The sequence below is a fragment of the Emys orbicularis genome, chromosome 12 (assembly GCF_028017835.1).
Source record: "Emys orbicularis isolate rEmyOrb1 chromosome 12, rEmyOrb1.hap1, whole genome shotgun sequence".
Lineage (NCBI taxonomy): Eukaryota > Metazoa > Chordata > Testudines > Emydidae > Emys > Emys orbicularis.
The window spans coordinates 10,406,186-10,427,495 of NC_088694.1; the positions used below are offsets into that span (position 1 = coordinate 10,406,186).

The window sequence follows — 21,310 nt, forward strand, 5'->3', positions numbered from 1 at the left end:
TGGGGTGTATCTGTTACTGAAGAAGAATATTGTGTCAATTCTGAAAAATAATTCTTTAGCTTGGTAGTTTTGTAAGTGATGCCTGGCATAATAGTGCCCTTCTACAAATTAGGTTTCTTTCATTCTGTAGGACCCATGGTCCCTGCATCTAAATTGTTGGGCGGGTAGACTCTCATTTTATTATAGTTGTCTGTCTTTCTTCACTAGTTAAGCTTTGACATTAATTTGCTCTCTTTTTCTGTGAAGTTCCATTTTTTAATGATCTAAGACCCAAATGAGACTACCAGTCTCTCCTCTTCCCTTTGATTGCTGGAAATGTACAATGAAGGAACTATTTCAGCTTCACCATCTGTTTGAGACACAGGTGCAGGATCTTAAGATCTGGTTTGTGTCTTAAATTCCAGACTTCTTCTTCTATGGCCTCTTTCTCCCAAACATTTTTTTTTCAGGGGTGGTGGGAGATGGGTGTAAGCCACTTAAGATGACTTATAGGATTGCTTCAGAGTCTCTGTTGTCACCATCTTTCCCTGTGTGATTCTATCTTCTGTGACTCAAATCAAATTTCCCGCACCATTTATCTTCTCTTGAGCAAGGGTGTTTAACCATAGTGTTCTTGACAGCTTTCAACTTAGGTTATAATTAAATGCTGTCTACTTAAATGCCCCTAAAGTTGCAATAGGATACGTAGTTTTTGCTTGATGTCCTAAACACTTTTGTAGAATTGTGCCCTGTTTAAACATCTACTGGTCTTATGTTTGAAAACACCTGTCATATGAGGATCTGAAAACCCTAACGGGTAATGGTGGTGGGGGTATTCCTTCTCTAGCTGATGCACTGCTCCAGCACTGAGCATGCTGCACTAACAAACAAAATTCTGTTTCTGAATGAGATCATGGCGCAGATGGGTTCTGTACATAATATTAATAGGCTGGACTGGATCCCAAGCATCTTAGTGTAAGGAAGCTCCATGTGTAGTTAGAGGAATTTCTATGGGCCTCCCACGTTTAGAATGTGCTTCTAATCACCTGGCCCTTTCAATCCTTACTCAGCAAAAAAGTCCTACTGATCTTAATGGGACAACACAGACTCATAACCACGATGGTCCCTTCCAGCCTTAAAGTCTATCAGTCTGACCACCTGCATGTTGCAGGCCACAGAACCTCACCCACCCACACACTCAATAGGCCCATAAGCTCTGGCTGAGTTACTGAAGTCCTCCAATCTTGACCGAAAGACTTCAAGTTGCAAAGAATCCACCAGTTACTCTAGTACAAACCAACAAGTGACCCGTGCCCCAGACATGGCTGAGTGAAGATTGACAGATCAGGCCTTAAATTTGCAATATTGTATTCATTCTCACCAGGGCAAAGAACTCACCAGCTTTCAAGAACCTAGTCAACTTGAGCTCACTGGTGGTACAAGAGTTCACTGAATCTCAACCCAAAATGCACTTATTTGAATTTGCTTTTTCATGATAAAATACAGATGGCTCCACTTAAAAAAAACCAATCCATCGCTCTTACCAACAATACTTCCAGCATTCCTTACATTTAAACTTGTTAAACGAATCACTGCAGCTGGGAAATGTCCACTTGGTAATGATGCCCACTGCAGACAAAACCTACACTTCATTCTCAGACCATGGCTGCCATATGATCAAAGATCACTTCAAGGAGCTGTTATTAATTAAAGGCATGTGAAGGGTCTAATTATTAGCAGATTTGTAGGCCTGTTATTTAGTAACACATGTTACTGTTAAGCCTGTTGTCTACATGTACTGAACATCATGTCTTTTATTTGCTGTAGGAACATTTTATAATATGCAGTTTAACATATCATTTTAAAAACAATTTTACAAAGCAGATTTTGGAACAGAATTTAGCACTGGCCTGTGCATTTGCTGTAATTTTGTAGTAAATCAAGGTAATAACTTTTCATTTGTACAGAGAATACTGTATAATAAAAACCCCACTATAAATATGGGCCTGATTTTTGTCAGAGATAATGAGCAATTGCAGCTCCGAATGGCAACAGCCAGAATTGTGGGTGCTCAGCACTTCTGAAAATCAAGCTCTGAAACTATTTGCACAAGCAAGTTCTCTTAGTATCTGCATGGAGTCTGGCCAATTAGGTACTTTAGACGTCCCTTCCTCATACAGGAAGAAGGAGCTTGTTTTTGAACCATATAAAGAAAAAGAAGATAACTTATCCCAGACCTGGGGAAAGCCTTCGGAGGATTTGGCTCCAAGTAGTATCCCAGCCCAAAAAGACAGACTTCAATTCCAACTAGATAGTTTCCTAACATAGGGCAAAAGTCTTTCAGCACAATCTGTTCATAGGAAGGTCCCTGAGTCTGCCATTTGACTTGTCCAAATCAGCCAGAAGGAGATCTAGTCTAGTGATTACCTGAAGCATTCTGGGCTCTCGTCCCAGCTGAGTCACTGATTCGCTATATGACTTGAGCAAGTGTATAACCTTGCTGTGCCTCATTCAACTTGGCTGTAAAATTGGATAAAAAGCAGGAGCTCACTGAAAAACTGATATTGCCCCAGAACTGAGCTCTCTTGGATGGATGGATGGAAAACTAAAGGGTATTGCCTCTGCATCTTCTGATGTCAGTGTCACTGCATGTACTCCTGGCTAATGATGGGGCCAAAAAACACTCATACTGGGACTTCATAGATCAAGAGGAGGGATATGCAACTTGCTTAAACAAAGGCCATGGCTACACCGGGGAAATGAAACTCTAGAAAACACGTTAACTAATATCTGTTACCACATTTTCTATCATGATGCGTTTTCCCAGTGTAGGCACAGCCAAGTAAACGTTGGAGCAGAAGGCCGCTCAGCCCTCCAGTTGTTCAATTAAATCCAAGTCTTTGTGGCCAAAGAAATAAAATTAAAAAATTGAATACTCAGTGTCCCTCCACCAAGAAAAAAACAGTCGAACACAACCACAAGGTCAAGGTGACTGGTTTTCAGTACTGACCTCAGTAAAGGTTTGATCCAAGAACAAAATCTGTATGCCAGGCGCTGAAGGAAAGCCATATGTTTGTGCCTAACATATTGGATTTTTTTTCCATAATTCATCCTTGAATAAATGTTACCCTTGTGCTTTTGCCAAGGTCAGTGATGTGATATTGGTTATCTTCCTTTATAAAAGCCATTTAGTTAGGTTAACTGCCCAATTACATGGATAACTGCTTTCTTTAAGCATCATCCTCTAACTTTTATTAGATCACAAACCCCCTAATACATTCAAAGAGTACTTCACACCCAGCTGATTACTTTTTGTGTACGTGATTTATGTTGTGATGCTAAAGTTTGCCATGCATATCTTAAAAATCATATTTTTGTAAACATTGTAAATCATTTTGTAGAATTCTACTTTGCTATTGGCACTTTTGTCTGTATAACTTGAAGTATAAATAATATCTCTTTTGGCCTGAGTTTTTAACTAGGCCACTACTTTTAAATACAGTTCAGAAACCTAAAAGTTGAAATTAGGACTCCGTTCTACTCCTCTGATGTCTAAAGCAAGGCTTAAATGGAAGCAGGATTGAGATGTAAATGTAAACATTACATTGTAGAATGATCAGGTCTAAAAGTTATTTTGACTCTGCGTCCATAGATATGTGTGTTTGGTTTTAGAACTAAACATAAAACCAAATTATTATTCTTTCTATTAGTAAGGAAGTAAGATGAAAATGTAACTCTGTAGGATGACAGCTAATTCACAGCCTGGCATAAATTATGTTTAAATCTTTGAAATAGAGAGAAAAACAATTTGTCCACAAATTAGATGGCAAAAAAGTTGTAATTTTGCAGGTAAAGTTGTACTAGTACTGAAAACATTAGATGTAACATCAAACATTAGATGTTAACTGTTTGCTAACAAAATTCATATTTGTAAATTACATGAAAAAATAAAACAAATTTATGTAGGGTTTCCTTAATCTACATAATACAACACTATACACAGGCTGTAGGTATTGTTGCCTTTTGTTTCCTTTTATAATGCTTTTGCAGTATATTTTTTGGAGAGGGGGAGATTTTTTTGCATACTTTGTGCAGCAGCTGCCATGCCACTGGGATGTTTGGTCTTAAATTATGGCATTTTCATTTAAGAAAATGTGCTGTTAACAGTACCTCTTTTCAAAAAAGCATGTGTTTATTTTCCCTTATATCAAATAGATTTTAAAAATTAGATTGTCTGTTACATTTGCTGTTTCCCACATTGATTGATTGTTTTGAAATATACAAGAAAGGGCTGAAATTAGATTGTATGCATATAATTTTCCTTTCACTAGTCACTTTTGCCTCCAGAAATCAAATAGCAGAAGCATAGATTCCTCTCTTTCAGTCAGTATTGTCCCTTAAGCAGAAAGTCTAGCACTTCATGTTAGAGGCATCCTTTGTTCCCTTTATGTGGGGTACGACCACAATTGGGCATCAGAGAAATCCTCTATCATTTCCATTAATTTCATTGTTTCATCTAGTTGCAGAGCTACAAAGATGTTCAGAATTGTTTGATAAGAAAAACTAATCAAACTTAAAATTGTCAAAATTATTAACGTATAGTCTGCTTCTCTGGGAATGATTTTGGCAAGCAGACCCATCAAAGAAGGCTGGGAGTGTTCAATCACAATCTGCAAAAGAGGAACTAAGGCCTGATCTAAAACCCATTTAATTCAAGAGGCACCTCTCTACTGGCTTCCTTTAGCTTTGGGGTCAGGCCCTGAATTCTATGTTTAGAATTCAATATATTGGGCCACTAAGATTTACACATCTTTCATTGTCTCAGAGTGGTAGAAACCACACAGCTTACCCTGTTTTGTTTAATCATTCTGTATGTCAATAACCCTCACAAAGAAACCTTACAGCTCATAAATGGTCCACTGTTTATATAAAGTCAGGGTAAATTGGAGCATGGCCTCTGCTTCCAGTTACTTGTTGTTGGGCCTTTCCTTGCAAGCACATCACACTCAAGCTATGTGGAGTTTCTGAGTTGACTAGAGGAAATCTTCACCCAGCAGAGCCAACCTTTTCTTTATTCCAAAGGATCATCATCACTTTGATATTGGCACTTTGAAATTATACCGTCACCACTAAAGACATCTGTATTTAATGGAAGAACTATTCTTTAAAGTGAAGCTAAGCTGAAAATGTTTGTTAGCTGGTGCTGGTGAAATAATTCATTTTCATTTATCAATAGAATAGTGTGATTGGATATTGGTACCTCAGTCCTCTCTGCCACTACACTTCATAAGAAGATTATACTTCTCTGTATGAAGTGAAAATTACCTTCTTGGGGGGAGAGGGGCAATTTAATTATTACTCTGTTTCCTCCTGTCTCCATGGTGATCCTATCCAAACAGCCTGTTCCCTTCTGTTGTACTGGACCCTTTTCTCCCTCTCCAGACAGTAATAAATCAGCTATGCATAAGCCTGAATCAAAGTATTAATCACTGGCCTAGGTAAGAGTACTGCCTTCTGCATTTAGTGCTGTAGCTTCTAAATCCAGCCACTCTGCCTTCCTCACTCCAGGGCCTCTCCCTGGGTGCATGCATGAACGACAGTCCTGGCTGGATCCCTGCCCTGCTTGCCCCATGGCTTCCTCCTGGCAGGGGAGGACTGGCTAGGGGGTGGGGGGGAAGAGTGTCCACCCCCCTGTGCTAAAGCAGCTCTTGCCGCTCTCCCCAAGGCTGCCACCTGCGTGGGTCCACACAAGGGCGGTTATTGTGCTGAGAAATGCCTGCCTGCCTGCTCGCAGCCGATGCTGGGCTCCAGGGGCTCTAGAGCTGCGGGCCTTGAGGTACCCCTCCCATGCAGTCCGAGAGAGGTGTGTGTGTGGGGGGGGGGAGGCAGACTCTGATCTCAGCCCCGCTCCTCCCTCCCCGGTGCACGCGGAGTTTGCAGGCAGTCGCGGGCTTGCCAGGCACCAGGGAGGCTCTGAGACAATCCTGTTTGCAGCTAAGCCCCTGCATCATTTCAGGCTTTACTGCGGGGAATATGCCCCTAATTTCCTGCCGTGCCTTGGCGGGCAGGTTTGCAGCAGAGGGGCCCCCTCTGCGTCCCGTCCCCCCCTCTCTCCACGCCCCTCTTTCCCCGGCTCTGTTGGGGGCGGGGGGGCTGTTACCTGGGTTCTCTCCGGCTTCAGGGGCAGCGCAGGCAGCGCAGTCCGTGAGGATGCTGGGGTCACTCTGGGACCTGCCTCTCGGGAGAAAACAGCCGGCCCCTTCTTCCGCTGCAGCCATAGGTGGGGGGGTCTCAGAGGCGAGGGGAGGACGAGGCGCTCATGGAACGGGAGGCAGCCAAGGTCACAATGGGGAAGGGGGGGATGGAGTCCAGAGCGCCAGCAGCTTCAGCCAGGCAGCCCCCGCCGCGGCAGCATCTTCCCCGGCCTCCTTCCGCCAGCTCCCGCCAATGCTCCCCACCTGCACCATCCAGCAGCCGCAGAGATGCCCCTAATGCGCCGGGCTCCTATTGCCACTCATTGGCGAACTTTCTCTCGGTGCCGCTCAGGGGGCTGCTTTCATGCTGCTCCGTGGGGGGCTGGCATGAGCTGGGCTCTCCCCTCCCCCTTGCTCCCCCCTCCCACCCAATAACAAAATCTTCGCTCCTGCAATTGCTTTAATCTGCTGCTCTTCTTAGAGCATCTGTTGGAAAACATTGGGATTCTCCCATCATGCCCCGCGAGAGGGAGTGTGACATCACGGTGGGGTTGGGAGGGGGCTGGGAGGGGGGACACCTGCACTGCACAAAGAGAGGGCAGCAGCAGGTGTGCGCGGCTAGGGGACCCTGTGGGGGGGGGAGGGAGGAGGGGAAGGAAGCTGGGGGTGTCCTACTGTTAATTTGTCGCTGTTTGCATTTCAACCCCCCTCATCTCCCCTCCCCCCAGACACATCTTCCCCCACCCCCTCGGCTGCGAGTCAGGAGCAGCCCCTGGCTGGGGGTGGGGGGGTTGGGCTGCTGTCATGTGACCAATCAGATCAGCCCAGCAGGATCTGTCCGGGTGCGTGTGAATGGGGCGGAGGGGATCCCAGCGAGACTGGCCCCTTCTTCCCCCATGCCCCTTCCGGGAGCTGCAGCTGGAACCCCGTGCTGTCTCCGGCTCCGGTTCGGGCTCCCCTGGCCAGGACTCGCCTTGCTCCGGGCGCCGCGTGTGTGTGGGCACTAGGCTAGTGTGCCAGACTGCACGTGGAGAGCGTGTGCATCGTGTGTCAGCGTGTGCATTGTGTGCGTAGAGCGCGTGTCAAGCGTGTGCATTGTATGTGTGTGTGCATGGTGCGCTGTGTGGGCGTGTCAGCGTGTGCAGTGTGGCCGCCTTGCGGGGCCTCTCTCATCTGGGCACTTGAGTAGGTTACAGATTGGACCCGCTGTTGCCCTTAGCCCCTTTGCCTGTGTCGCCGAGCCCCCGCTTTGCTTCCCGACCCAGCCTCTCCTGGCTACATTCCCCCAGAACCGGAGAAAGAGCCGGTGGCACGACAGACCCAGCGAGCTGCTGCTGCCCATGTCAGCTGACGATCTGCCCAAAACCCAGCCCTCAAAAAGCCGTGGGCAGTTTCCAGTTTGCCAGGCACTAGCTGCCCTGACACTGATTGGGGAAGGAGGGGGGCGTGAATCAGTGGTACTATCAGTGCTTTCCTTAACAGCCTGCTTTCAGGAACAAAGTGGCTTCACCTTGGACTGGAACAATCAGAGCAGGCTGCTTTTCTATGGCTGGGGAATAGAGCTGGTCAGGAATTTTCCAAAGAAACATTTTTTGTTATTTTTGAAATATCTTTTGTATTATACATTAAAACAAAAACATAATAAAAAGTCAAAACTGGAACCAAACATTTCAACTGACCCCAAATGATTGTTTTCTTTGGAATTTCACTTTAGAGGAAATTAAAAAAAAAAATGTTTTCATTCTCCTCTTGGATGGATTTTTTTTTTTTCAAATGTGTGGCATGTCCCAGGAATCAAAAAATCCAGTTCCTGTCCAGAACTATGACCAGGGTGGATTGCTTGGCCGCATATGCTCCAATGCTCTGTGTGATTTCTTCCCTGTTAAAACTTTAAGCTATTGATGTCCCAGTTAGAGAAGCAGGGACCTTTTGTAGGCACTGCTCTGTTAGTGGAATAGCACGGAGTTTATCCATGCAGCCCGTGCCTAGAATACACAGTGGTCTCGGTCCCACACATTGATCTGTACAGAGCACTCCACAGTGCTGCAGCTGCTGTTGGGATTGTGTGTAATACACCCTTGACACACAAGCAAGGTTTAAGGGCTGGGGGTTTGCACACACACGTGCACATGTTACAGCAGGGGTGGGCAAACTTTTTGGCCTGAGGGCCACATCGGGGTTCCAAAACTGTATGAAGGGCCAGATAGGGAAGGCTGTGCTTCCCCAAACAACCTGGCCTCTGCCCCCTACCACTTCCTGCCCTCCTCAGAACTTCCCACCCATCCAACCCCCCATACTCCTTGTCCCCAGATCACCCCCTCCCGGGACTCCCCACTCCTAACTGCCCCCCCGGACCCCACCCCCTATTCAACTCCCCTGCTCCCTGACTGCCCCGACCCCTATCCACACCCCTGCCCCCTGACAGGCCCCCCGGAACTCCCACACCTATCCAACCCCCCTCTGCTCCCTGTCCCCTGACTGCCCCCCAGGACCCCCTGCTCCTTATCCAACCCCCCCGCTCCCCACCCCCTTACCACGCCATTCAGAGCAGTAGGACTGGCAGCCGTGCGGCCCGGATGGAGCCAGCCACGCCGCCGCGCTGCCGGGCAGGAGCTCGCATCCCTGCCGCCCAGAGCGCTGGCAGCATGGTGAGCCGAGGCTGCAGGGGAGGGGGGATATCAGGGGAGGGGCCAGGGGCTAGCCTCCCCGGCCGGGAGCTCAAGGACCGGGCAGGACAGTCCCGCGGGCCGGATGTGGCCCACGGGCCATAGTTTGCCCACCTCTGTGTTACAGGCATAGCTGGTAGCGACACCTATACTTAAGGTTGCTGGACATGTCCTCTTATAAGACTGTGTACAGTTGCTTATAACTTTGTGAAACTTAAACCATTTGGGCTGAAATTGTCCATCATAGGTGTCTGCTCCAGGCTGATTTTTTTTTTAAATTCTAGCAAATATGGTGTTTGAAGGCCAGAAAAGGAGGTTCGGGAAAGATTTCTTTGAGGCTATGGTCCTCATCAAGTATGGGTTGTAATTGCTTAACGATACTCCTCATGAGTTCCAACATGGGGTGGTAGGTGACTACAAGGGGCATGCGGTCAGTGGTGTTTTTTCTGTATTGAAGCAGATTTTCTTGGGGATTTGGGTGGCCTGTTCCATGATGCGATCTACTTCTCTGGTGGAGTGTCCTTGTTTGGTGAATGTGGTTTTAAGCAGGTTAAAGTGTGTATCCCAGACTTTCTCCTTGGAGCATATTCTCTAATATCTGAATGCCTGGCTGAAGATAATAGTTTTCTTAGTGTGTCTAGGTTGGTTACTGGATCTGTGGAAGTAAGTGTGGTGATCCGTGAATTTCTCATATATAGTTTTTATAGGGTTCCATTGTTGAAGCTGATCATGGCATTCAGGAAGCTGGTGTGGGAGTGTTCTAGAAAGAGTTTGATGGATGAGTGATGGTTACTGAAGTTGTGGTGGACATCTGTGAGGGAGTTTGTCATCTGTCCAGAGGATGAAAAGATCATTGATGTATCTCAGGTTTATCATTGGTTTCATGGTGCGTTTGTCCAAACCATGGTGTGGAGATTAATGGAAGGAGGAGGCACACATCAGGGCCCTGATGGGGCTCTGGGTGATCGCTAGTTCCCACCACTCAACACAGATGTAATGAGGCTGAGTAGTGTCCGCAAAAGAGAAACTAAACAACTAATTATTCCTCAAGAAAGGTTTTTAATGACTTATGACTATAAAGGCAACACAGACAGAATGTGCCTAGCGACTTCACGTGTACTGTAACCATCCCCAACCAACACAAATTCATATGCAATACTGATACATTAATTAACTATAGTTTACTAATTTTAACCTACCTATCAACTTATTTAACAACTTATAAACTTCTACTGGCTTTTATGATAAACTGAATGACAACTTATACTGAAGACAGGCACAGCAACATGCAAAGCTATTATTGTTTACAAACTACTAGCTTCACCAGCACTGTACCCGTTTCCAGCAAGGCACAAAAACATATACAGTTATATATTGATTAACTATTGACTACAAATATCTCTAATCAACTTAAACAATTTTAAAACATTTTACTAAAATAATTAAGTTATAATGTTAATACAGATTTAAGATTAACTAGCTCGAGCATAACCAGACCTCTTCACTCTGAAACCTTACCTTGCATTCTTCCAAAGGTACATTACCTTCAGTCGACCGTTTTCTGCACTGGCCAGGCACAGGTAGTCAGTGAAGCGCAAGTCCCTTTGGTTCAGGGGGTGTATGTGAGCCTGACAAAGAGTGATCTCTTTTAGGTGAACACACACACAAACACTTGCGTTTTTGCACCTTTTTAATACGGTATTTGCTGGCCGTGTTTCAAAACAGGTCAACCAATTAAGGTGGCCAAATGTTCTAGTGTGGTATTTGCGGTTGTCTTGATCTTATGAACTGTGCACCTGTGCTCAGCTCATCTCTTCTCTATGCGGCTAATTGTGGTCAATTTGCTAGACTCAAAAATGCTTGAGTCAGCTTAAAGAGGTGTTTGGTTGCAGAGCATAGTAATCCCAAGTCCGTATCTATCTTTACAGAGTTTCCTTTTTAGTCTATAAAGCTTCCTAGCTAGATTATGCTTATGCTTGCAGTATTTAACTGTGCTCGCTTTTTACAACTTCCGGAAGTTTTAGGCCTAACACTGCTTAGCCTGACACTACTTGACAAGGCTTATGCACATTAATCACACACGGGAACAGTCATGGGTACTGGGATGGCTCTCCAGTATGCCAATCTCTTGATGAGCCACCTTGAGGAAGAATTTCTGGACAAAGTGCTTGATGAATGTAAAATTGCTAAAGGTGAGGATGAAATGACTGCGTTTGGCTGTGTGTTTGGTGTGGATATCTGAGTGTTTTATTGCCTTGTAGATATTTGAGGCAGGCAGCGATGCTATGTTGGTGTCTAGGGAGGTGTCATGCACAGTGACAAGGATGGCATTCTGAGGGAGGTTGTTAATGTTGTAGAGTTTCTGGAGGAAGTTGGTTCTGTTCTGGAGGAAACTGACCCTTTGTGTGGTCGGTGGTTTGAGGATGGTTCCTGAGTTCTGATGTGCCTTCCGTGAGAGTGCAATGGCTAGATATGATCTGTTCTTTGTTTGTGTATCGTGAGAAGTATGTACAAGGTCCTTAGGGTGGGTTTGTGGGAGTTGAAGTTGTAGAGTTTCTTTTGGAGTTGTTTGAGGAAAGCAGTGCTTGGATCCTTTCCTTTCTTATGGCTGAGTCAATTGCCTCTGTATTTGCTTTGGTCCCTGCCAATCCAAGCAGCAAGAAACAGGCTGGGAATCAATCAAAAGTATTTTATGCCAGAGCTGCCCTTAGGCCACTTAGTTATTTTTCAATGCACTGGCATCATATCTGTGGTGGGGAGGCTAGGAATAATAATTGTGTTCAATTATTTAAACATTGAACATGTAGCACAAAGCATTTCATATTTTGCAAAAGATACAGATTTGTATGAAACATCTATCCGTTATCCTCATAATAATAATTAATAGTGAATCCAATTGCACCTTTCATGAGATTATTTTATGAGGGTTCTGCAGTCTTTATGGTGGGTTTAAGCCCCAACGGACTGGTGTGTGGTGATCTCACAGAGATTCCTCCCACTTCCCCTCCCCCCCGGAGGAAAACACACACAACACTTTCAGGATCAGACGCAATATTAGTTGTTAGCATATTTCCTGAGCATAATTCCAATCCTTTTAGCTCCCTATTTATATTTCTCTCTTCATTGCAACATCTCCCAATTTAGTACAAGGAATTGACACCTTTTTTTTCTTTGTGGATTACAACCTATATCTCACTGATCAGAAGACAAATTTCATGGGTCCCTGTGACAGTCTGTAACCTATGTTCACCCATTTTTCAAGACTATGATACATTTAGTACAAACTATACCTTGTAAGGTATCATCTGAAAACTCACGATTTGTTGATCATTATTGTCCTGGTAAAATATGTGTGGCAACATTGTATGTAAAGTTATAAGATTCCATCCTATGATGTTACTAACACATATTCTAAATCTGGGGAAACTGCCACAAACCAGTTCCTCAGAGATAAAAGGCAAACTGATGCCTTAGCCAGATGTCAATGAAATTAAATGGACCATCACCGGATTCAGTGACCATTCTTTGGCAGGAAAACGGGTGTGAATGAGAAATTTACATCTTGGCAAAGAGAAACAGCTGGAAGTTCCCATCCCCACAGACTTGCTGTCTCCTGAACCCCAGATGGAGGTGATTCTCAAGGAAGAGGAAAAGATATAAAAATGGGGGAACAGATGCCCCAAATGATCTCTCCCCTCACCTCTTCTCATGACATCAGCAACACTAGAAGAACAAAAGAAATAGCTTTGGAGTGGGTGGAGAGATCCTGACTGAAAGGGGTTCAGTCAGTAAGATGGAGAGACGTGGTGAGAGAGACCTTTTGCTTTGAATTCACTTAGCTTGTTAAGTTAGGTATTAGTTGCGTTTTACCTTTTATTTACTTGTAACCAACTCTTACTTTTATGTCACTTAAAATCTATCTTTCTGTAGTTAAGAAACTTGTTTTATTGTTTTATCTAAATCAGTGTGTTTGGATGGAAGGGTTGGGATAACAAGATCTATGCATATCATTGTCTATTAATGAAATGACGGACTTTATATGAGCTTGTGTTGTCCAGCAAGGTACTGGGCTGTACAAGACGCACATTTCTGAGGGAAAGTCTGGGACTGGGATCTTGCTGGTGTTTCCCTGCAGTGTAATTTGTGTGTGGCTGACTATAGCGCTCATACAGTATGCCTGGAGTGATTTACATGCTGGGGGCTGCATGTGAGGAGACCAGGAGTGGTTGCTCTTACAGTGAAGCAGTGTAAAAGGCACCCCAGGTTGGAGAATTGAAGGGACACAGCTGTTCAGCTGTCCAGATTGTACCCTTGGTAATATCATAATAATTTCAATTTGAATTGTGTTCAGTTTAAAGAAAATGGCATTGTATTTTTCTCCATTCAAAATTTAAAAATTGGGTAAACTTATTTTTTAAATGAAATATCCATTCAATAAATACTAAAATAAGCAATACTTATTTAGATGTATGCACCCCACAAACCCTAAAAAAGAATCCCCTGTCCATCCACTTTAGACTTCATTGACATAACCTAATACAGAAAATTAACACCCAAACATAATTAAAGTGCAGCAGTACAATTCTATTAATGGTCTTTCCATGCAATAGAAGACAGGTGAACAGATAGTTTTTTGTTTTATGTTCCATTTAAACAAAAAAAAAACCCCTAGATGTCAATATTTGAATTCTAAAAATGTTTCTTTGAGGGGAAGAAACAAAGAAGAGATGAGTCATGTTGACCCAATTTTTCTTGAGTCAGCAGGATAGTAAACAGCCTCATTTCCATTACTCAAGAGCCCATATGTGATTTCTGATCATACCTCTAATCTTTTTCGTTATTCCTTCCTTTGGAAAAAAATGACTCCGGACAAATTTAGAATTATAATAATGTCAGCTTTAAAGCTGCAATTGTTTTGATGACAATGGGAGACGATTTTTTTGCTTAGAGCAATGTTTTCAGATCTAGCAACAAAAAGCATAATTTCTGGCTCATGTGGTTCTTGCCTGGCATTTTAGATTTGAGGCCAGCATGCTGTAACTCAGTATGCTCACATTAGTGATGCTGATGTTACCACCTTCTAATGCTCAAAAGGCCCCTGTAGCCACATACTGTGCTGTTTTTGCTCAGACAATTTCTTGGTAAGTAGGACATGGGGAACGTTGTGGGAAATCGTGTGTCAAGAAGTTGGTAAATAAACCTGTGCGATTAAGAACAGATCAAAAATTATCACTGCTGGGTGTTCCATATAGCACTGAAGAATTGGAAGAAGTCTTCTCCAAAACAAGCCAGCACATCCCTCGGCCCGTGCTGCTTCCCGCAGCCCCCATTGGCCTGGAGCGGCGAACCGCGGCCAGTGGGAGCCGCGATCGGCTGAACCTGCGGACGCGGCAGGTAAACAAACCGTCCCGGACCGCCAGGGGCTTTCCCTGAACAAGTGGCGGACCAGCTTTGAGAAGCACTGCTCTAGAAGGATAAACAATTTCAAATAACTGGATTGAAAGACACCTGTTGTGTCCACTTTTATCTGCCAAATAATTCATAATCTGAAATAGATCGGGGTACATCAGTGATGATTTAGGCACCTGAAAGCCATATAGCCAAAAGAGGACTCACAGTGAGATCAAACCACATAGTTCAACCCTCTCTGTAACAGAATAATAATTAATGCTGCAAAAGCTGGTGAAGTGCTTGCATGTTACAGTTGTAGTATAGGAGACAGGGGTTCTAGACTCAAGGAGAAAGTAATGAGAGGAAAAGCAAATAGTAATACATAGTATTTTTCATAAATAGATATCAAAGCACTTCAGAATCTTTAATGTACTTATCCTCACAACACGCTTGTGAAGTAGGCAAGTACTATTATCCCCACTTTACAGATGGGGAACTGAGGCACAGAGAGGCTAAGGCATTGCAACGCCTAACTTTCAGGCACCTAGAAAATCACTGAAACTACAATGGGCTCTGCAAAGCCTGAGTTACGTGCCTAGACTTCCTATACAATGAATGGGGAGAGAGAGGCACCTTAGAATGAATCCAAAAAAGCCAACATGCTGGGCAGGAGCTGCCTAGGCTCTCAATGGGAGATGCTAATAAGGGGGTGTGTCCTAAGCCCTGCCCCTCTCTCAGAGGTAGGCATGTAAGCTGGGCTGCAGGGAGGCCCTATCTCTGCTCTCCCTACTCCTGGAGTCAGCAGCTTAGATGTCTAAATTATTCCTGTGTGAATTAATGAGGTGCCTGCCGCACTCCATGCAAAGCAGCTGAAAGGGGAGGTGCTGCCACCACCCACCTTATAACTTTTATCCCAATGGTTACAGCAGTCACCGGGGATATGGGAGACCTACATTCAATTCTCTGCCTGAAACTGAAAGGCACATAGTGGGACAGCTTCAGTAGGAGAGACTGAGGGAGCCCTGCATCAGTATATCCGAGAATTCAGTGGTTAGGCCCTCTTGTGGGAGATGTGGATTCAATTATTTTTTGCTCCCTCAGGCAGAGGAGGGAATTGAACCTGAGTCTCCTACATCACAGATGAGTGCTCTAACCACAAAGCTCAAATGTACAGAGTGTGCACCTCCAGCACTGGCTGGATTTTTGAATGGGGCCTGACATGGTATTTGTGCTCAGAGCACATCTACTAGATTGGGCCCCTCATTGGTGGGCAAACATTTATTTTCGCTGGGATTGCACTGGGGAATAGGCAGGAAATAAGTGTCTGGGTGCCAAGAATGAGGCAGCAGCATGTATCCCCAGAGGCAAAAACTTAGACTCCTAAGGGACTTTTACAGCAGCAAGTTAGGTGCCAAGTAAATTTAGGTGCCTACAGGTTTAGGCAGCAGCCAAGCAGGAGTTTTGTGGATCACAGTGGTACCTAAAACTGGAAGTTAGGTAGCTGAGTCCCTGCGGGGATCTGGGCCAAAGTGATTTACCCAAGGTTACATAGAAACAGGGCCGGCTCCAGGGTTTTTGCCGCCCCAAGCAGCGCAAAAAAAAAAAAAAAAAAGCCGCGATCGCGATCTGCAGCGGCAATTCGGCGGGAGGTCCTTCACTCCGAGCGGGAATGAGGGACTGTCCGCCAAATTGCCGCGGAACAGCTGGACGTGCCGCCCCCCTGCAGAGTGGCCTCCCCAAGCACCTGCTTGGCAAGCTGGTGCCTGGAGCCGGCCCTGCATAGAAAGTCTGTAGCAGACCTGGGAATTGAACCTGCATCTTCTAGGCTAGTTCCCTAACCACTGGACCATCCTTCCACAAAGAAAACACCAGTCTATTGTAAATATCAAATATAAGGGACTTTTAGTTTAAGGTTCCATAAAAAATACATGGACTTCATGTTCCAACATCCATGTGAAATAATCAGCCCTTCATGAAACCCATTTTTCAGGATAAGACAAAGTTTAGCTGAAAGCCCTAAACTGAGGTCTAACCAGCCCTAAGCTCCTAAAGCTAGACACCAGGGATAAAATTCTGGTTCCACTGAAACCAACGGGAGCTGCCATTAACTGCACTGGGGTCAGGATTCCACTCCAGATCTCTAATCCCTTGGCTCCATCCATTATGTGTTTTAGCCATTCAGTCTTGTTTATTTTGTTCCCCCGTCCCAATTTCTTTCCTTTTTCTATGTATATGTATTTCCCCCCACCCCATTAAAACAATTTTATCAACATTTTTATAGAAATATTTTCAGGTTTAAACTCTGAAGTTTAAAGTTTTCTGACAAAAATTCTTTTTTTTTTTTTTCAAAAAATGTTCATTTCATTTGAAATAAAATCAAAGTTTTATCAAACAATTCTCAACCAGCTCAACAAGTCCAGGGCGTATGGTTCCCTGGAAACCTGGCAGTGGGCCAACAACATGTTTTGAAGTCCTGGAATCTGCTGCAGATGACATAACTCAAAGGTTCAGATCCGAGGCATGATTCAGGCTTCAAAGGAAAGCTGACTTCAAGCAGGAAGCAAGCAAGTTCAGACATTGAGAGAGAGAGCTTTGGCTTCAGGGCTCAGGCAAAAACAGCTTCAGCCCCAGGGCAAGAACATACCCTGAAATTATTCCAAGCCCTATAGCATTACTGCAATACAACATTCCTTCTTCATAAGGTTTATCTTTATCAGGCTACTGCAATGTAATTCATCAGTCTGCTGAAGCAATAATAATAGGATTTAAATCTCACATTTCATCTTCAAAACACTGTGGGAACATTAACTAATTAATTAGGTTATTATAAACTCTCTAGGTCAAACTCCCTCTGGTACATGCACACAGCTCCCATTGCAATCAGTAGGAATTCCGTGTATGTATCCAAGGTGTCTCCTTCATGTGCACCAAACACATGACTTTTGAGACCAGACCATAGATAAAAAGAAGAACTGGCCCCATTTGTAGATATACAACATGCAATTGCACAAAGAAAAATCTTTTAATGGAACAGATAACATTTTACATTAAACACTGTAAATAACCTTTTCTGGTACGATAAGGAAGACACATGGATGTGCAGAGATTAACTGCATAAATAATAATAAAATCCCACCACAAATATTTGCATAGTACTCAAGGCTTAGGGCCTGATCTAAACCCATTGAAAGCAACAGAAAGATTTCAGTGAGCTCTGTATCAGGCCACCAGTGATTTAACTGCTAGGGGATTTTAGATTCCCATAGCACCATTGAGATATACGAACCTGGATAAAGTAAAATAATTTCTAATATTAGCTACATCAAGCAAATATGAGCAAGCTCTATCAGTAATTAAAACTAACCCATTGTCCTTTTGTTGCATGTGGACTAAATCCTGCAGTTTTTAGTCAGGAAAACTCCCACTGAACTCAATGCTACTTTCACTGGGAGGTCAGCAGTGCGAAGTCCCGGAGCCAGTTGACGACATTGTTATGTTAGTGAATTTGCACAAAGTATGAAAAGCACCAACATTTAACAGCAGCACCATGTGAAGGTTGTCACCTTGCTCCCTCTGAATTCAATGAGAGTTAAGAGGAAGGTGCAGGCTTGATGTTTTACCTGAGTAAAGGTTGCCGGATTTGGTCCTATGTGTATATTTCCAGCCACTCTCTCTTTATCTCGTCCTCCTTTAGTCACATTTTCCTTTTTTACCTTCCCCACTCTGCCTGTAAACTGCATGCTTTTACATACCAACCAATTTATATGTTAATTTAATATCCTGGTTGTCATAATAGTTGAAGTAATGATGAAGTAGATCCTAACACCTGCAAACCACATAGAGCAAACAAGTGCATGGTGCCTGAGTCTGCTCTCCATTACTGGCTTTCCATGGGTATAACTCCATTCACTTAATGTAAAACTGGTGGAACAATGAGGAGATTCAGGCTCACTAAGCTGTGCTTAGGGAGCATTGGGACAAAAAGCTAAAGCCCTAGAAAAATCTTGAGGTGCTAATTTTCCGTACTTTGATTTCTACAAAGTGTTCTCTGCAGATTTGACTTCTATTTTATGTTCATTGTAGCTATTACAAAAGAGCCTTCTCTAACCATATCTGTGAAACAAGGGGTAATTTCTTTGGCTCCTATAAATGGAGGCGGGGGGAATCTGAAATCTTTAGATAATTGGAGGTCTATTACACTTCATTTAGATCCTAAAATGCTGACTGTAATTTGAATTAATTTATCTTATTTAGTTAATCAAGTGCAGTGTAGATTTACCTCAGGAAGACACAGTTAATAATGTGCATTTAGTTCTGGATGTGTTTGGAAAAGCATGCCTTGGAATGTTGCCTGCATTTTGTCTTTGCCTTTCAGAGAGTATTTGATGTAATGGAATGTTGGTTTTTAATTTAGAGCCTATGGATAATAGACATTTGATATGTATTATCCAACTGTTAATACTGACAGATTTCAAATAGTAATTATTTGCTTATAGACTGAGTCATGGGAATGGGGATAAAATAGCTGTTTTGGACAGAACATTGGTTCAGTAACTAAGGTGTCCAACTGAGAGAGCTTAAAAAGGGGAATATCCTAGAGGCAAGCTTTGCAACTGTCACATTTAAGATTTGGATAAGTGTGTTAAGGGCTGGGCCAGATTTTCCAAGAGATTGGAAGCACTACATACATCAAGTTTATTGTTAATCGGGACTCCAATAGAGAAGGTTTTGGGGGAAGAGTTGACTGATGTTCTTCACCATGGTGGTGTGAAGGGGAACTGAGCTGCAGAAAAAGGCACCCACGGCGGGGAAGGAGGCTGTAAGCTCTTCAGAGGGGCAGGTGAGTTACTGTTACTACACATAACCATCCTGGCCCCTCTGCAAATTATCCATAGGACTAATGGGGTACACGAGTGGGAGAGACCAGAGAAAGAAGCCTGGGAATAGCAACTCTTAAGGCTTTGTCCGGGTGCACAGTGCAGCCTGTAGGCACTTAGTTCTCTGCATGCACAGAAAGGCAGCTGTTTTCCCTGTCCTGCAGGGACTGATGTCTCGGTAAAACACTGGGATAGTTGAAGATCCTTACAGTACAGTAAACAGAACCTTCTCCCAGTCACTGGGGGCTTTAAAGAGCCCAGAAGCAGCAAGTAATCATGGGCAGCATAACATTCCAGCTGTTTGTGCTGAGTGCAGCTCCCAGAGGGAACATTTCTCAAGGCTTCCTGTGAACCACCTCCCCGCTCTTCCATTTTTTACAGTTCTCCTGCCTGCACTGCATCCCTGTGAAGCGGAGAGCATATAATTCAAACCCCATGGGAGTTTTTGACGACAGTAGCTAATTATGTTGGAATTAGAAAAAGAGGGTCTATATGAACCTTGCTATTAACAAGAAGACAGGTTCAGTTTCAGGCTTTCAATTTGTCATGCACTTGAGTGCTCCACTTAACAAATGAGTAGTCTATTAAAGAGTGAGGGCCAGATTGACAGATACAGGCCTGGGGAGGGGGGGATAGGTGGTGGCCCTGCATCCTAGGGAACATTCATCCCAGATACTACATTAGCCTTTACATAAATGCTTCTTTTCCAAATTATTTTTGGCTCAGACTTTCCAAGGTGCCACTTTGTACGTGTCCAACTCTCACACGTGCAAGGTACGTACAAAATGTTACTTTTGATCATCTGAACCACCATCATTTATGTGATGCTCACTTCTCAAATGTTCAAGTAGTTAACTGCAAACGGGTCTGTTTCTGCTCCTCTTGAAGTTGTTGGCAAGAGTCCCATTAGCTTCAATGGGAACAAGATAGTGCTACAAATAACTAGTAATAAATGTTTTGTGGAGGGGGGTTACTTTAATTTTTTCATGGTAAAATGGAGGTACGGAGTCATTCCAATGTCACAGGGCCAAAGATTCTGGAATAGTTATCATAGGATATCAATAATGCCAATGACTATTGGTTTTAAACTACTACCTGCTCTTAACTTCTTAGGTTCTTGAAGTCCCTTGGACTTATCTTCTACTAAGCATCAACTACATGGTGTCATTGCCTTTACGCTTTTGTTACCATCACTCGGGTACTTTCCATCCAGGAAATGAAAATCAACCAAGTCCTCACAAGTTTGTAAGTAAGCAACGTTAAGAAAACTAAAAGCAGTTGATTTTTCCCTCTCCCAAAGTAATTTGACTGATGCTTATATTGGGTTCCTTATTAGGCCTTTGTTTTTTATAACCCTCAGCAATCTTCTGAGCTGTTGCAACTCAGCAAACGTTTTCATGTAGGCAGCTGAAATGACATTGGTGGTAGTTAGTAAATCAATTTAAAACATCAATAGAATTCTGCACTAAGAGCTGCAGAAAGAAGATCAAGTTTTGTATAATATTTAAGGATGAACATTCTCCTGCTTTTATCCGCCAATAAATGTGGCTGTTTTGGTCAAAATCTTGTATTGCTTTACATGGAAATTTGATTTAAAAAATACTTGACATTTTCAAATATATCCTATTTATGTACAGATGAAAAGCTAGAGTCTGTAACTTATCAGGCAGGCATACTGAATACCTTGCAAAGAATTCATCTCTCTACTATTCTTACAAAAGCTACTATGATAATATATGCCGACATTCTTCGATATGATTAAGGGACGCGGACATGAAGTGGTCTTGTTGTTTACGAGTTGTACATGTTGCTTGATGTATCAAAGAAAGATCCTAGTCTGCCCAGTTTTAATAATCATCCTTGGCAGGGCCGTAGCAACAAAGAACGTGGCCCCCTCCGAACGGTGGCCCCCTCCGAACATATGTCCGGACGGGGCCCCTTACAATGCAGAAACTGGAATGCGGTATTTATTTTGCCACTTTTAGGGGCCCCCTTCCTTGCGGGGCCCCCTCCGGTCGGAGGGTACGGAGGGCGCTCGCTACGCCTCTGATCCTTGGAATTTAAGCACAAATTTCATCTGACAATTTCTGAATGTAGCCCTGTTCATTATGGCTGATTTTTTTCACCATAAAATGATTCTATCCTACCAGGATAAACCAGAGAGTTAATTTCTACACATTGCAATTTGGTCTTTTAAACGTTC

The 21,310-nt window shown here is 43.6% G+C and overlaps 1 protein-coding gene across 1 annotated transcript in view; it reads right to left on the reverse strand.

Annotated features, from left to right (window-relative positions):
- PHACTR3 (phosphatase and actin regulator 3) overlaps positions 1–6,257 on the reverse strand; it is a 166,572-nt gene extending 160,315 nt beyond the window's left edge. Inside the window, exon 1 of the mRNA XM_065414698.1 lies at positions 6,140–6,257. Coding sequence (XP_065270770.1) covers positions 6,140–6,257 — 118 coding nt within the window. The remainder of the gene's footprint in view (positions 1–6,139) is intronic.
- Positions 6,258–21,310: the final 15,053 nt, after the last annotated feature.